This window comes from Scyliorhinus torazame, chromosome 1 (assembly GCF_047496885.1).
Source record: "Scyliorhinus torazame isolate Kashiwa2021f chromosome 1, sScyTor2.1, whole genome shotgun sequence".
Classification (NCBI taxonomy): domain Eukaryota; kingdom Metazoa; phylum Chordata; class Chondrichthyes; order Carcharhiniformes; family Scyliorhinidae; genus Scyliorhinus; species Scyliorhinus torazame.
Window position 1 is genome coordinate 15543905 of NC_092707.1, and position 16738 is coordinate 15560642.

Below are 16738 nucleotides of genomic sequence, written 5' to 3' on the forward strand. Positions count from 1 at the left end.
GAAGGGACTGAACTGTTCTAAAGTTAATATCCCGATAAACACATCCCGATAAACAATGAGCAGCTGTCTGAGGAATTTCAATATTTCCAGTTTAAGAAGATAAAAATTGTCCAAGTTAATTTGTGGCAGATTTTCAGAGAGTTTCCCGTCGGCTCGGTTCCCCACCGCTCTTCAATCACACTCAAGTCACTTTTTGGGGCCCTGGGGTGTTTACATAGAACATAGAACAGTACAGCACAGAACAGGCCCTTCGGCCCTCGATGTTGTGCCGAGCATTGTCCGAAACCAAGATCAAGCTATCCCACTCCCTGTCATTCTGGTGTGCTCCATGTGCCTATCCACACTTAGGGCGGGATTCTCCGGCTGCACCCGCCTGGTGACCGGGTAATTCCACCCGAGGTCAATGGGACTTCTCCATGGTCTGCCTCTCGCCCGTGGTGATCTTGCGGTGGGCGGGGCAGAAGTATCCCTCCCCGCTTATGCGGAAGGGGAGCACGGTAGCACAGTGGCTTCACAACTCCAGGGTCCCAGGTTCAATTCCCGGCTTGGATCACTGTCTGTGCGGAGTCTGCACGTTCTCCCCGTGTCTGCGTGGGTTTCCTCCGGATGCTCCGGTTTCCTCCCACAGTCCAAAGATGTGCAGGTTAGGTGAATTGGCCATGATAAATTGCCCTTAGTATCCAAAAAGGTTGGATGGGTGCTGAGTTACGGGGATGGGGTGGAGGTGTGGGGTTAGGTAGACGCTCTTTCCAAGGGCCGGTGCAGACTCAATGGGCCGAATGGTCTCCTACAGCACTGTAAATTCTATGAATCCCGCCCTTAGAATTTCTTTTTAGCACTGGGCTGAACTCAGACTGGGCTGCCATTTTGAAAGATGGCCCAATCTCCAAGTGAGCTTGTGGGTCCCCCAAACCCTCCACCCATGGGAAATGTCAACCCCCGCACATGTGGACACTGCCCCATATCCACCCAGGTGAGGACACCCTGCTATGCTGTCCCCCCTCTTCGCCCCCCCCCCCACCCCAAGCCCCCTTACAGCACCCCATCCCTTCCAGGACCCCCACCTTCACCTCCCCCCTCCCCCCTCAACGTCCCAGAAGCCCCTACTTACCTGCCCTGCACACCCTCCTGTCATAGGCCTGACGCGCCCCCCCCCCCCCCCCCCACCGGCCCCTGACCATTGGCAGGGCCATTCAGGCACCTTGGCAGGTGCCACATTCCAGGGGGATGGACTGACCCCGACTACCCAGGGACCTCCAATGGCCTGTGAGACCTCCCCCGGGGGCCGTTCCGCCTGGTCCGTGTTTGTGTGGACCAGTACTGATCAGCGCTCGACTGCAGCCTCCCTGGGGAGGCTTTGGTCCTTTGGTCCCGTCCCTCCTTTGGTCCCGTCCCTCATCCACGAGCGCCGTTTGGTCCTGTCCCTATTGGGCGGAGTTCTGATTCCGACGCCTTGCGGGACTTGGCTGAAACCCGCGAGGCACCAAGGCTGCTGGGAGGCCCGTGGGAGGACTCTCCCGGGATTCTCCAGCCGCTTTGTACTCTCGCTCGAGTACCGCGCCTAGAGAATCGCGCCCAAGGATCTTCACAGAACTGCAACACCTTCCAAACCCGCAACCTCTACCATCCAGAAGGTAAAAAGCAACAAGACATATGGGAACACCATCCCCGACAAGTTTCACTCCAAGCCACTCACCATCTGAGCCTGTAACTATAATCGCTGTCCCTCCTCAAGAGCAATTAAAGTATGTTCACTGCCCAAGAATTAATAAAAGAAAAAGAGTGTGGATTAAAAAAAAAAAAAAGTGTTTAAAGTTCAATAACTCAGAAGCAGATGCTTCCACCGCCTCCCCCCTCCCGACATTTCCCACCACGTACCTTGGTCTTAAAGCTGGAGAAATGCAAATTACCCAGGCTGAGACCAGTCGAAATGACAAAGATCTCGTCACTCCCGGACTCAGTCATCGCTGACTCACTGGAGGCCAGTTCCATTTCCGCGTGGAGTGAATTGCCTGCAGGAGGAGAGTAACAGGGACCTGAACAAGTCAGAATCACTTCATCAACAGTGCATATGTCAGATATAGCTGAAGTTTCAAATGATTCTTTGGAGAATCTTTTAAAAAAATTAAGATTTAGAATATTTAAGAAAATAAAATGTATATATTGAACCGTCTACATTTCAAAATAAAAAGTATCAAGGCTGTGATTTCAAATGCAGCAATAAGTAAATAATTATACATCTTCATAGCAAAGTGACCATTGCAATACTTTTCTAAAAAGGTTAGAAGATTTCCACTGGAAATATTACTTCTTATAATAAGTGCTGGATAAACTCAGGAGGTCTAGATCAGCACGGTGGCACTGTGGTTAGCACTGCTGCCTCACGGCGTCGAGGACCAGAGTTCGATCCCGGCCGCAGATTACTGCCCGTGTGGAGTTTGCACATTCTCTCCGTGTCTGCGTGGGTCTCACTCCCACAACCCAAAAAGATGTGCAGGGTAGGTGGAATTGCCACACTAAATTGCCCCTTAATTGGGAAAAAAAAAAATTTGGTACTCTTAAATTTATAAAAAGAAAGATTTATTCCTATGTGCACAATCTTGAATTCCTTTAAGAAAGTGAAAATTCCTGAATTTTGAGAGTGTCATTTTTTCCAGATGGACAGAGGGGTTAAACAAACCTGGAGAGAACATCCTGTTTTTAACTGTGAAAATGTAAAGATGTAACTGGCAGTAAAAGTTTTTTTTAAAAATATAAATTTAGAGTACCCAATTTTTCCCCCAATAAAGAGTGCAGAAGAGATTTACAAGGATGCTACCAGGACTTGATGGTCTGAGTTATAAGGAGAGGCGGGATAGGCTGGGACTTTTTTCCCTGGAGCGTAGGAGGCTTAGGGGGGGATCTTATAGAGGTCTATAAAATAATGAGGAGAATCGATAAGGTAGATAGTCGACGCCTTTTCCCAAAGGTAGAGGAGTCTAGAACTAGAGGGCATAGGTTTAAGGTGAGAGGGGAGAGATACAAAAGAGACCAGAGGGGAAATCTCTTCACACAGAGGTGGTGAACACCTGGAACGAGCTGCCAGAGGCAGTGGTAGAGGCCGGTACGATTTTGTCTTTTAAAAAGCATTTACACAGTTACATGGGCAAGGTGGGTATAGAGGGATATGGGCCAAATGCTTAGTGATAGAAACCGGGCAGCATGGACCAGCTGGGCCGAAGGGCCTGTTTCCATGCTGTAAACATCTATGACTTTATGATTCTGAAAGGGGCAATTTAGCATGGCCAATTCATCCATCCTGCACATTTTTGTGCAAACTCCACATGGACAGTGACCCTGGGCCAGGATCGAACCTGGGTCCTTGGTGCCGTGAGGTGGCAGTGCTAACCACTGAGCCACCCTAACTGGCAGTAAAACCAATTTGAGTTCACAGTTTAGTTTTTGACCATCAACCCTTCGCATGCACTGTAACCACACCCCCAGTATTTGGAACAATCTCCGTATCGTTCTGACCTATTCCCTCGAAGCTGATGCTGTGATTGTTGTTCTCATTTTCCGTTGAGACCTCCCGAGCCGTCCCGTTGGCCACAAGCTGCATTTCTCCGATATCAACTGCAGAATTCGGGACTCCGTTCTAGGAAAGAGAAAAATAAATACACTAAACACACACCTCAGCTTGGTGTCAACATTCCGCCCAGCCCCAGGATGTGGGTGTGAGGCGGTCTGACATGGCAGTGTGTGCACAGCGCAACTCCTTCGACAGCACCTCTCAAACCCACAGTCTCAGCGGCCCAGCAGGACAAGCGCAGCAGACACAGGGGAACATCACCACCTGCACGTTTCCCTCTGAGCTACCCACCGTCGAGGCTTGGAAATCATAGAATTTACACTGCCGAAGGGGGCCATTCAGCCCATCGAGTCTGCACCAGCCCTTGGAAAGAGCATCCTACCCTAGCCCACACCTCCACCCTATCCCCATAACCCAGTAACCCCACCTAACCTTTTTGGAGGTTAGAATGGAGGTTAGCATGGGGAGGATGTGCAGACTCCGCACAGACAGTGTCCCAAGCCGGGAATCAAACCTGGGACCCTGGAGCTGTGAAGCAACAGTGCTAACCACTGTGCTACCTTGCCGCAGTTCCTTCATTGTTACAGAGTCAAAAATGCTAGAACTCCCCAACAGCACTGTGGGTGTACCTCCACCGCATGGACAGCAATGGTTCATGGTGATGGTTTGCCACCACCTTCACGAGGCCAATTAGCCCTGGGCAATAAATGCTGGTCTCGCCAGCAATACATAGACCATACAGTGCAGAAGGAGGCCCTTCGGCCCATCGAGTCTGCACCGACCCACTTAAGCCCTCACTTCCACCCTATCCCTATAACCCAATAACCCCTCCTAACCTTTTTTGGACACTAAGGGGCAATTTATCATGGCCAATCCACCTAACCTGCACGTCTTTGGACTGTGGGAGGAAACCGGAGCACCCGGAGGAAACCCACGCACACACGGGGAGAACGTGCAGACTCCGCACAGACAGTGACCCAGCGGGGAATCGAACCTGGGACCCTGGCGTTGTGAAGCCACAGTGCTAACCACTGTGCTACCATGCCACCCCGTCAAGAGAATGAGTATCAAAGGGGCAAGACCCGATTGCAATGCTTCGATGATGATTCAAGAGCTTTAGCAGAAAGTCAGCGATTTCTTTATTTCTTCCCGTCGAATGGAGCAGTGGGTGAAATGCTCTCAATGCTCATTGTTGAACAGATTATGACTATTTTTCAGACACCTGGGTATTAAAAACAGGGCAAGGAAGTTAACTGGGTCTGGGAGGCCCATCACAAATCCGGATTTGGAACCCTGGGGGACTCCGCCTCTGGCTCCGCCCACCAGGGAGCCGTATATAAGGTGACGCCCTGTAGGTGGCACTCAGTAAGCACACGTCTCGGTCACTGACTAGTTCTCGGTTTATTAAAGCCTTCATTTACCATTCTACACTCGTGTCGTTATTGAGGGTAATACACCATTTACAATTCCCCTTGCTGGGATCTCAAACATTTGGCTCTCCGACCTGGTGGGAAAGAGAAAAGGCCTAGTTTTCTATAGTGCCTTTCATGACAACCTGATGCCCCAAAGTGCTTTGCAGTCAGTCAATGAAGTGTAATCACTGTTGTAATCTAGGAAACGTGCCCCAGTTTGCACACAGCGAGCTCCCACAGTCAGCAATCTGCTAATGACAATCTGTTCTTGTGACGGCGGATTGAGGGATAAATATTGTTCAGGAGACCAGGAAGAACCGCCCTGTTCTTTTTTTTTAAGAAAATATTTTATTGAGGCATTTATAATTTTAACATTTTCACCTTTTAAACAACAGAGATCCAACACACACGCAAATAGCCCCACAATAACAGACCCAGCTCCCCCCAGCCCTGAACCCTGACTACCCATACATTAGATTCCCTACCCTTATTTGTCACTTCCATGCCTCCCCTTCCCTCCCCCCCACTGCTGACTGTCAATTGTCCTTGAAGTCGATGAACGACTGCCACCTCCGAGCGAACCCCTGTACTGAACTGCTTAAGGCAAACTTAATTTTCTCTAACCTAAGAAACACTATCTTGTCACCGACCCACACCCCCGACTTTGGAGGCTCAGAGTCCCTCCATCCCAACAAAATCCGTCTCCAGGCCACCAGGGAGGCAAAGGCGAAAACATCGGCCTCCCTCCCCCCCCTGGGCTCCCGGATCTTCCTACACTCCAAATATTGCCACATCTGGACTTGGAGTCACCCTCCCTCCCAGGACCTCTTGACGTGACATCGGAAAATCCCTGCCCTGTTCTTCTTCAAGACAGTGCGTCTCCCAAGGTGGCAGACAGGGCCTCGGTTTGTGGCCTCGTTCAAAAGATAGCCTCTCCAAAACTACCCTCTCCGTCACCCACCCGCCTCACATGCTCAAGACACTGGAGTGGAGACCGAACCTTGTGATTCAGAAATGAGAGTCCTACCCACGGCATCACAGCTGATACCTGGGCCTCGAGGAGATGGGTGTCGGAACACCAGAGGAGTCCCATGGAAGGCTGCAGCTAGTGGTGCAGAGACAGATCAACGGACCAATCAACACACACGCAACATCACAGCCAATCACAGGCAAGGGCACACTCACTACAAAACGGGGAACACCACAGTTCCCGCTCATTCCAGCAGGAGACAGCTCAGGGCACAGAGCTCACAGCAAGCCACTCAGACATTCACCATGTGCTGAGTGCCTCTCCAAGATAGCGTTAGGGCTGGGTCCACAGGGTAAAGGGTAATGAACGAACCACAGTAACAAGTTTACAGATGTTGTTATTAATAGTAATAAAACAGAGTTGTACCATCCGCAACCGTGTTGGTTCGTCTGTGCAGCAGAACACCCAACACGACACTGGTCTTTGCTACTTTGGTGACGGGATGGGAGAAGGGTGTACAATGTGCCAGCGGAGAGTGCACAAGGATTCTCGAGTGACCTCCGGCACTGGTAGAGGGTGGCAGTGGCATTCCAAAGTAGGGGTACATCCTGAGGTAAGGGGGTGGCGGTCACAGTGTGAGGGGGCAGGGGGTGAAAGGCATATTCAATATGACACTTATGCAAATGCCTGGATCACAGTCCGGTTAAAGCTCTGTCAATATCTTTGAGAATTCCGATTGCCCATCCTGAACTTGCACATGGGAATGTTTCCCCGGGTGGCAGTCTCTGTTGAAAAATGGTGGGCGGACTTTCCTGCAACGTTAATTGGTCCACTTAACGAGGTCTCATGGCCTCACGGGCTTCGCGCCACAAATGAAGGCTCGGCAGCTGATTCGCCGGGACCGCGCTCATCAGCCCCCCCACTGACAAGGTCGAGCAGCACTTAAGCTGCACTTGCTCAGCCAATCCCAGCCAGCTCGCAACAATGGCACCGAGAAGACCGGCCCCAAGATTCGGACCCGGGGAGGCTCCCAAGATGCCTCCACCTGATGTGCATCATCAGCGGTGTGGTGCTCAAACTAGCTGCCCCTCCATCCCAAGGTGAACACCAGGGCTCCAATCGGGAGGAAGGGGAACCGGGTGCCAAGCCAGACCCGTCCCACGGGCTGGGGTTGTCAGCACCAGCTCCCCAGAGTTTCACCCCTCTGATGAGGTTGGGTTGTGTCTCGCAGTCAGCACACAGGGGACAGGGCGGCACGGCTGTGCACGTGCCGCCGACAAGTGAGCCCTCCGACCGCAGAGCCCCCAGAGGACGCCGGCCAGGGGCATCAAAGGCCACGGAATGAGGCAAGCAGCTGGCTGCCCCCACCACTGATGTGCATCCTGAGGAAACACCGAGACATAGTGGTAGAGCGAGGGGGGCAAAGCACATCGAGGGTCACAGAGGGCACCGGGAAGGCGGGGGTGGGGGCATGGCATCTTCGGGAGTGGAGTTTGGACAACACATTAAAACACCTTTTTCGCAAAACTATTATGATGCCTCTATTACTTTCTTCTGCAATGCATGCTGACCCCGGACCCTTTGCCCATCTCTCCAGGCATCCCCCCCACCCTCCTCGTGGTGCACACCCACCCTCCAGCTGAGGGCAGGTCCCTGGAGTGGAGATTGCGGAGTACTTGGACGTGCATGGTAGAATAGGACTGAGTCAGCACGGCTTCGTCAAGGGGAGGTCATGTCTGACAAATCTGTTAGAGTTCGCTGAGGAGGTAACAATGAAGTTAGACAAAGGAGAACCAGTGACGTGATTTATTTAATTTCCAGAAGGCTTTTGACAAGGTGCCACATGGGAGACTGTTAAATAAGTTAAGAGCCCATGGTGTTAAGGGTAAGATCCTGGCATGGATAGAGGAATGGCTGACTGGCAGAAGGCAGAGAGTGGGGATGAAGGGGTCTTTTTCAGGATGGCAGCCAGTGACTAGTGGTGTGCCTCAGGGGTCTGTGCTGGAACCACAACTTTTCACAATATACATGAATGATTTGGAAGGAGAAACTGAAGGCACTGTTACTAAGTTTGCAGATGATACAAAGATATATAGAGGGACAGGTAATATCAAGGAATCAGGGGAGCAGAAGAAGGATTTGGACAGGCTAGGAGAGCGGGCAATGAAGTGGCAGATGGAATACAATGTGGAAAAGGTTAGGCACTTGAGGAATGGAGGCATAGGCTATTTTCTAAACGGGGAAATGCTTCGGAAATCAGAAGCACAGAGGGACTTGGGAGTGAGTGTTTGTTCAAGGTTCTCTTAAGGTTTTAAAAAATATATATTTTATTGAGGTATTTGAAAATTTTTATAAAAACATAGACAATGACATCAACTTGGTATAATAACTATTTCCCCCCCATCTCAATCTTCACACACCCCAAACATACAACAATCCCCCCCCCCCCGCCCCCCCTTGCATCTGCTGACATTTTAATTTTCCCCGAGAAAGTCGACGAACGGCTGCCACCTCCGGGTGAACCCTAACATTGACCCTCTTAAGGCAAACTTTATTTTCTCGAGACTGAGAAACCCAGCCATGTCACTAACCCAGGTCTCTACACTCGGGGGCTTCGAGTCCCTCCCCATTAACAAGATCCATCTCCAGGCTGCCAGGGAGGCAAAGGCCAAGACATCGGCCTCTTTCGCCCCCTGAACTCCCGGATCTTCCGATACTCCAAAGATCGCCACCTCCGGACTCGGCACCACCCGTGTTTTGAGTACCGTGGATATTGCCTTAGCCAAACCCTGCCAAAACCCTCTAAACTTCGGTCATGCCCAAAACATGTGGACATGATTTGCTGGGCTTCCCTCGCATCTCGCACACCTGTCCTCTACCCCGAAAAACTTGCTCATCCTAGCCACCGTCATGTGTGCCCGGTGGACTACCTTGAACTGTATCAGACTAAGCCTGGCACATGGTGAGGTGGTATTAACCCTGCTTTGGGCATCCGCCCATAGACCCACCTCTATCTCTCCTCCTCGCTCGCCCTCCCACTTGCCCTCAAGCTCCTCCACCGGAGTTTCCTCTGCCTCCGAAAGCTCCTGGTAAATATCCGAACCTCTCCAACCCAGGTACTGGAAACTACTCTATCCTGTATCCCCCATGGCGGCAGCAACGGAAATTCCAGCACCTGTTTTCTCAGGAAGTCTCGCACCTGCAAATATCTGAAACCGTCCCCTGCTGACAATTTAAATTGATCTCCCAAGGCTTTCAAGCTGGTAAAGCTCCCGTCTATAAATAGATCCCCCATCCTCCTAATTCCTGCCCTATGCCATCTCCGGAACCCACCATCTAGCCTACCCGGTACAAACCAATGATTATTATAAATCGGGGTCCAAACCGATGCTCCCTCCACTCTCTTATATCTCCTCCATTGCCCCCAGATTCTCAGAGCCGCCACCACCACCGGACTTGTGGAGTATCGGGCCGGCGAGAACGGCAGAGGTGCCGTTACCAAAGCTCCCAAACTTGTGTCTTCACATGACGCCGCCTCCATTCGCTCCAACACCGACCCCTCCCCCACTACCCACTTCCTGATCATGGCTATATTAGCCGCCCAGTAGTAATTGTAGAGGTTCGGCAGTGCCAACCCACCCTCCCCCGACTGCGCTCCAGCAACACTTTCTTCACTCGCGGGGTGTTACCCGCCCACACAAAGCCCGAAATAATCTTATTCACCCGTTTGAAAAAGACCTTAGGGATGAAGATGGGGAGGCACTGAAAGACAAACAGAAATCTGGGGAGGACTGTCATTTTCACGGTCTGTACCCTCCCCGCCAATGATAGCGGGAGCATGTCCCATCTCTTAAAGTCCCCTTCCATTTGTTCTACCAACCGGGATAGGTTTAACTTGTGCCTCCCATTCCCGGGCCACCTAGATTCCCAGATACCGAAAGCTCTTCCCTACCATTCTAAGCGGCAGCTCTCCCAGTCTCTTCTCCTGTCCTCTTGCCTGGATCGCAAACATGTCACTTTTCCCCATGTTCAATTTATACCTCGGAAAATTGCCAAATTCCCCCAAGATTCGCATTACTTCCCCCATCCCCTCCAACGGGTCCGAAATATACAAGAGCAGGTCATCTGTGTGGAGAGAGACCCCCCCCCCCCCCAAACCAGCCCTTTCCAGTTCCTAGAGGCTCTTAACGCCATGGCCAGTGGCTCTATGGCCAGAGCAAACAGTAGCGGGGAGAGGGGACACCCTTGCCTCATCCCTCGGTGTAGTTTAAAATATCCTGACCTCAGCCGGTTCGTACGCACACTCGCTACTGGTGCCTGATAGAGTAACCGCACCCAGTCAATAAAGCCCTCACCAAACCCAAACCTTCCCAGCACCTCCCACAGGTAATTCCACTCCACGCGATCAAAAGCCTTCGCCGCATCCATCGCTACCACCACCTCGGCCTCCTCTCCTTCGGAGGGCATCATAATAACATTTAAAAGCCTTCGAGTTGCCTGCCCTTTCCAAATCCCCTGTGGGTTTGTTGATTCTGAACCACTTGATCAATCGAAGCCTTAATCGGGTCCAGTGTGTCCTTCTTCAGCTTGGCGAAGCAATCCTCAAAAACTTCACCAGCTGCTCCATCGACCATTGTGCCGTCTCCCCGCGGCCCTTGCTCTCCACCATGCTTTCCCGTGTTACCAGCTCTACTTGCGTCTCCCGTATAGGACTTTGTCTTCTCACACGGCCACTTCTGGTCCAATTCTCCATACACCGGAGGGGGATTTCTCCTGACTGTCTCACTTCACCGATTTATCCCTTAAAACCCAGAAAAGACCAGGGGAAAAAGGTCCAAAATTCTGTCACAGGCGGGAGCTATCAAATGTGCGACTTACTCCTCCATGGCTGCCACCGGAAGTCAGATTCTCTTAAGGTTAACGTACAGGTTCGGTCGGCAGTGCGGAAGGCGAATGCAGTGTTAGCATTCATGTCGAGAGGGCTAGAATACAAGAGCAGGGATGTACTCATGAGGCTGTATAAGACTCTAGTCAGACTCCATTTGGGAGTATTGTGGGCAGTTTTGGGCCCTGTATTTAAGGAAGGATGTGCTGGCCTTGGAAAGGGTCCAGAGGAGGTTCTCTGGTATAAAGAGCTTGTTGTATGAGGAACAGTTGAGGACTCTGGGTCTGTACTTGGAGTTTAGAAGGATGAGGGGGAATCTTATTGAAACTTACAGGATACTACGAGGCCTGGATAGAGTGGATGTGGAGAGAATATTTCAACTTTTAAGAAAAACTAGAACCAGAGGGCACAATCTCAGACTAAAGGGACGATCCTTTAAAACAGAGATCAGGAGGGATTTCTTCAGCCAGAGGGTGGTGAATCTGTGGAACTCTTTGCCGCAGAAGGATGTGGAGGCAAAATCATTGAGTGTCTTTGAGACAGAGATAGATAGGTTCTTGATTAATAAGGGGATCAGGGGTTATGGGGAGAAGGCAGGAGAATGGGGATGAGAAAATAGCAGCCATGATTGAATGGCGGAGCAGATTCGATGGGCCGAGTGGCCTAATTTTGCTCCTATGTGACGGGTGGCTCCCGTTAATTGCATGGAAAAACTGGGGCTTAAGTGGAGATAATTGGTTTCTCACCACGCTACGGCCAGATCCCGATTTTGCCTCTGGGAGCGGACTGGTTGCATTGCAAACTGTTTGGCGCCTGGCGCAGATCTCGTTTTTGGCCTCTCCCGCTATTCAGCGACCTCATTATGCTTGAGCGAGAGCGCAACTAGGCTGGAGAATCCCGCCCTCCGTTTCTCTCTCTCTCTCCACAGGTGATGCCAGACCTGTTGAGGTCTTCCAGCATTTTTTGTTTTCATTCTTTCAAAGCGGACCATCTAATCAGACCAACCATCTTTACAAATCAGATTTACCTCTCCAGTCCTCAAGCAGTGGGAGTGACTTCCTTTATGACGAGCCCTTTTCCTATATTAAAAAAAAAAGTGACATTTTTGTTAGTCAATCATCGCAAAAATCATTTAACTGAACATTGAAAGTCAGCAGGTGTGTTCCATTACTTGGGTCTTTGGATGAAGAATATTGCAAGTTTCTGTTTACATAGGATGGCTCACACCCTTCGAACCTGCTAAAGAGCTTTACAGACAAGAAACTACTTCTGAAGTGTAGTCACAGAAAGAGGTTGTAAAGTGGGTCACAGAGCATCTTTAATTCCAGTCACAACAACAATTCCCATATATTGTAGCTCGGTTGCTGATAAAAGAATCACATTTATATAGCGCATTCACAACTTCAGGATATCTCAAGGTGCTCTGCAGACAAGAAAACCGCAATGGAGAAAACATGGTAGCCAATTTACACACAGCAAGATCTCACAAGGGGCTGGTTTAGCACACTGGGCTAAATCGCTGGCTTTTAAAGCAGACCAGCAGCGTGGGTTCAATTCCTGTACCAGCCTCCCCGAACAGTCGCCGGAATGTGGCGACTAGGAGCTTTTCACAGTAACTTCATTGAAGCCTACTTGTGACAATAAGCAATTTTTTCCCTTTTTTTTTTTTCCAACCTGCGTTGAAATAAATAACCAGATAATGTGATTTTTAGATCGGTAGCAAAACCAGCTTATTGAAAGGCGGCATTTTCAGCAGGGTACTACTAGGAGGTGCCAGTCTGGGTTAACCCAAGTGTTAAGATTTTCCACTGTGAATCCAGGCAGCTGTCTAGGGAGACGGTTCGATTTTTCCCATACATCTACCTCCTCGGTGTTCCTGCAACTCTGACTTCCAAGAACCAGTTTAATAATCATGTGCATTTGGGTCAGTTCTCTTCAAACAGAACCAGGAGCAGTTGTGTAAAAATCATTTAGTGATTTGGTTAGGCTCAATGAACCTTCTCGCGCACAATCCTGAACACACTTCTTTCATTCCGCCTCACAGCAGCTGGACTCTGGACGGGCGATTGTTCATGTTTCCCTGATTATTGCCCTCAACCAACATTAGGATTTGGATTGAAGCAGGCACTTTGAAGAGGAATCTGGTGCAATATGGGGACTGGGTGCGTTTATATCAAATGAAGGCAATTAAACACGAAACGGCTAGAAATGCACAGCGAGTGTCTGAAAGAATAAAATTGGGATAATGTTTCAGAGTTGTCCCTCCAGCATTTGCAGTTTTTACCCCCCCCCCCCCCATTAATAATTTTCATGGCAAGATTATGTAAATGTTGCACTTCTTAAGACTATGGGCTAACTCCATGGACTGTAATGTCATGGATAAGATTATTCCAAGATTGGACAGTAAATAAATGAGCGGACGCAGCAAAAACCTGGGGTTCTTTCAGGAAAATTTGGTTTGCGTCACACATGTTGGCTGTTGGTCAATATTATTGTGGGGGCCAATAATGTTTAGCTTGAGTTTTTTTTAAATAAATTTAGAATACCCAATTTATTGCAGCACGGTAGCATAGTGGTTAGCACAATTGCTTCACAGCTCCAGGGTCCCAGGTTCGATTCCGGCTTGGGTCTCTGTCTATGCGGAGTCTGTACATCCTCCCCGTGTGTGCGTGGGTTTCCTCCGGGTGCTCCGGTTACCTCCCACAGTCCAAAGATGTGCAGGTTAGGTGGATTGGCCATGATAAAATTGTCCTTAGTGTTGGGTGGGGTTACTGGGTTATGGGGATAGGGTGGAGGTGTTGACCTTGGGTAGGGTGCTCTTTCCAAGAGCCGGTGCAGACTCGATGGGCCGAATGGCCTCCTTCTGCACTGTAAATTCTATGATAATTTTTTCCAATTAAGGGGCAATTTAGCGTGGCCAATCCACCTACCCTGCACATCTTTAGGTTCTGGGGGCAAAACCCACGCAGACATGGGGAGAATGTGCAAACTCCACACAGACAGTGACTCAGAGCCTGGATGGAACCCGGGACCTTGGTGGCGTGAGGCAGCAGTGCTAACCACTGCGCCACCGTGTTGCTCCTTGGTTTAGCTCAGTTGACTGGACACCTGGTTTGTGATGCAGATTGAGGCCAGCAGCGCGGGTTCAATTCCCGTCCCGGCTGAGATTATTTACGAAGGCCCCGCCTTCTCAACCTTGGCCCTCACCGGAGGTGTGGTGACCCCCCCGGTTAAATCACCACCAGTCAGCTCTCCCCCTCAGCAGAGAAAGCAGCACATGGTCACCTGGGACTATGGTGATTTACCTTTTAATGTTATTGGAGCAATACTCTGTCCATCTGTGTGTTGCTGAAACAATCAGTTCTGAGAGCAGGTACTAATGGCACCAACAGGTGAGAGCTCATTCCGAGCCCAGTATCAGAGTTAGAAAAGACAGCCCAGAAAGAGTCCAACTGGCTCATTCCGTCCGTTCACCCACAATCCCACAGTGATGTTTAGAGGGTTAAATGACGAGGACAGGTCGTATTTCCTTGTGGATACAATATTTTAAATGATTTTCATTTAAATAAAATCATTCAATAGGGCGGAAACAGAGATTTATTTCCTCTGTTGAGACTCCGAGCTTCAGGAACGCACACACACACTAAATGGAGCTCAAATCGAACAAAGTTTTACTTGACCTAGAAATGCTTATTGCTATTGGGACCAAAGAGAGATTACAGCTGTCAGGAAAGATTGAAAAGGCCTCTTTATCTTTTGTTCATGGGATGTGGGCGTTGTTGGCAAGGCTAACATTTACTGCCCAGCTCCAAGAACCCTCGAGGAAATGCTGGTGAGGTGCCCTCGAGCTGCTGCAGTCCATGTGGCACAGGGACACCCACAGTTTTGTTAGGAAGAAAGTTCCAGGATTTTGACAGTGGAGAAATAGGGATATAGTTAAAGTCAGAATGGTGTGTGGCAGCCAGCGACCCAAGCCGGGAATCAAACCCGGGTCCCTGGCGCTGTGAAGCAACAGGGCTAATGTACGGCACGGTAGCAGAGTGGTTAGCACCGTTGCTTCACAACGCCGGGGTCCCAGGTTCGATTCCTGGCTTGGGTCACTGTCTGTGTGGAGTCTGCACGTTCTCCCAGTGTCTGCGTGGGTTTCCTCCGGGCGCTGCGGTTTCCTCCCACAAGTCTCGAAAGACGTGCTGTTAGATGAATTGGACATTCTAAATTGTCCCTCTGTGTACCCGAACAGGCGGCGGAATGTGGCGACTAGGGGATTTTCACAGAAACTTCATTGAAGTGTTAACGTAAGCCTACTTGTGACAATAAAGATTATTATTAAATACTGTTCTATCGTGCTTGATGCGACCATCAATTCACACGAGACAATTAGTAGAAGTGAACAGTGGTTTTAATAAGCTAGATCTGTGCCTGCCTGCGACTGCTCTGTACTGAGTGCCGCCTACAGGCTGCAGATCTATATACCTCCACCGAGGGGACGGAGCCATAGGCAGAGCCCACAAAGGCATCGACATAATACAATACAATACAATGCAATGCAGTGGTGAATTGTAGCAGCAATACATTCACCACAGTACTGTCTAGATTTAGCAAATACAGAAAGAATGTGGCGACTAGGGGCTTTTCACAGTAACTTCATTTGAAGCCTACTTGTGACAATAAGTGATTTTCATTTCATTTCATTTCCAAGTGTTTCGTTGTCAATGAAATGATGAATTAGTTCTGTTAGCAGAGTGTTAGAATTATCACCTATGTTCTAAGTGCTTGGAATAGTTTGCTGTATCAATACCAAAAAAAAAACCAGTGAGCTCCTCAGAATGTAATGAAAAGACACTATCAATGAGATGACTGGGGTTGGACTATTGCAACTGTTTTTAGGGTGACTGAGTGATGGATTGGGCTGCACTTCTTCCGAACTGGAACCTGGACTAAAATCCAACCAAGCCGATATGGGTTTATCAGTCTCAAATCACAACAGGACGTTTCCACAATTCAGATCTAATTAAACTCCTCTAGATTATCATTGAATTTACAGTGCAGAAGGAGGCCATTCGGCCCATCGAGTCTGCACCGGCTCTTGGAAAGAGCACCCTACCCAAGGTCAACACCTCCACCCTATCCCCATAACCCAGTAACCCCACCCAACACTAAGGGCAATTTTGGACACTAAGGGCAATTTATCATGGCCAATCCACCTAACCTGCACATCTTTGGACTGTGGGAGGAAACCGGAGCACCCGGAGGAAACCCACGCACACACGGGGAGGATGTGCAGACTCCGTACAGACAGTGACCCGAGCCGGAATCGAACCTGGGACCCTGGAGCTGTGAAGCAATTGTGCTGTCCACAAGGCTACTGTGCTGCCATCATCATGACAAAAAAAAAAAAAAAAATGGGTCAAAGGGATATGGGGAACAAGGAGGGAGGTGGGTTTGAGCCCCAGAAGAGATCAGACACGATCTGATTGAATGGTGGAACAGGCTCGAAGGGTGGAATTTCTGACTTCTGCGCCTAATTCCTATGTCCCTGTGAGAAGAGCTGGCTCGGGAAATGGACTAGTGCCTGTTTCGGAGACCGACTTTTCGGAGACTGACTGAGCTGCGAGGCCTCAATTTTAAAATTCTCATCATTGTTTTCAAACCCCTCAGTGGCCTAGCCCTTTCCCATCTCTGTATCCTCCTTCAGTTCTACACACCTCCCGGATCGAACCCGGGTCCTCTGTGCCATGGGCAGCAGAGCTAACCACTGTGCCACCATTGGTCGCCTATCCAAATATTATTTTACATGGCTCAGTGCCAGATTCGGTTTGACAATCTCTCCTGTAAAATGCCTTGGGATGTTAAAGGTGCTTTATAAATGCAACCTTTTGTTGTACTCCAATAAATGACAGCAA

At 49.7% G+C, this 16738-nt stretch overlaps 1 protein-coding gene across 1 annotated transcript in view; it reads right to left on the reverse strand.

Annotated features, from left to right (window-relative positions):
- The window catches only part of LOC140386641 (uncharacterized), a 53715-nt gene that overhangs the window by 14555 nt on the left and 22422 nt on the right, over positions 1-16738 (reverse strand). Inside the window, exons 3-5 of the mRNA XM_072469188.1 lie at positions 11863-11914; positions 3514-3634; positions 1879-2012 (exon numbers count right to left, since the gene is read on the reverse strand). Coding sequence (XP_072325289.1) covers positions 1879-2012; positions 3514-3634; positions 11863-11914 — 307 coding nt within the window. The remainder of the gene's footprint in view (positions 1-1878; positions 2013-3513; positions 3635-11862; positions 11915-16738) is intronic.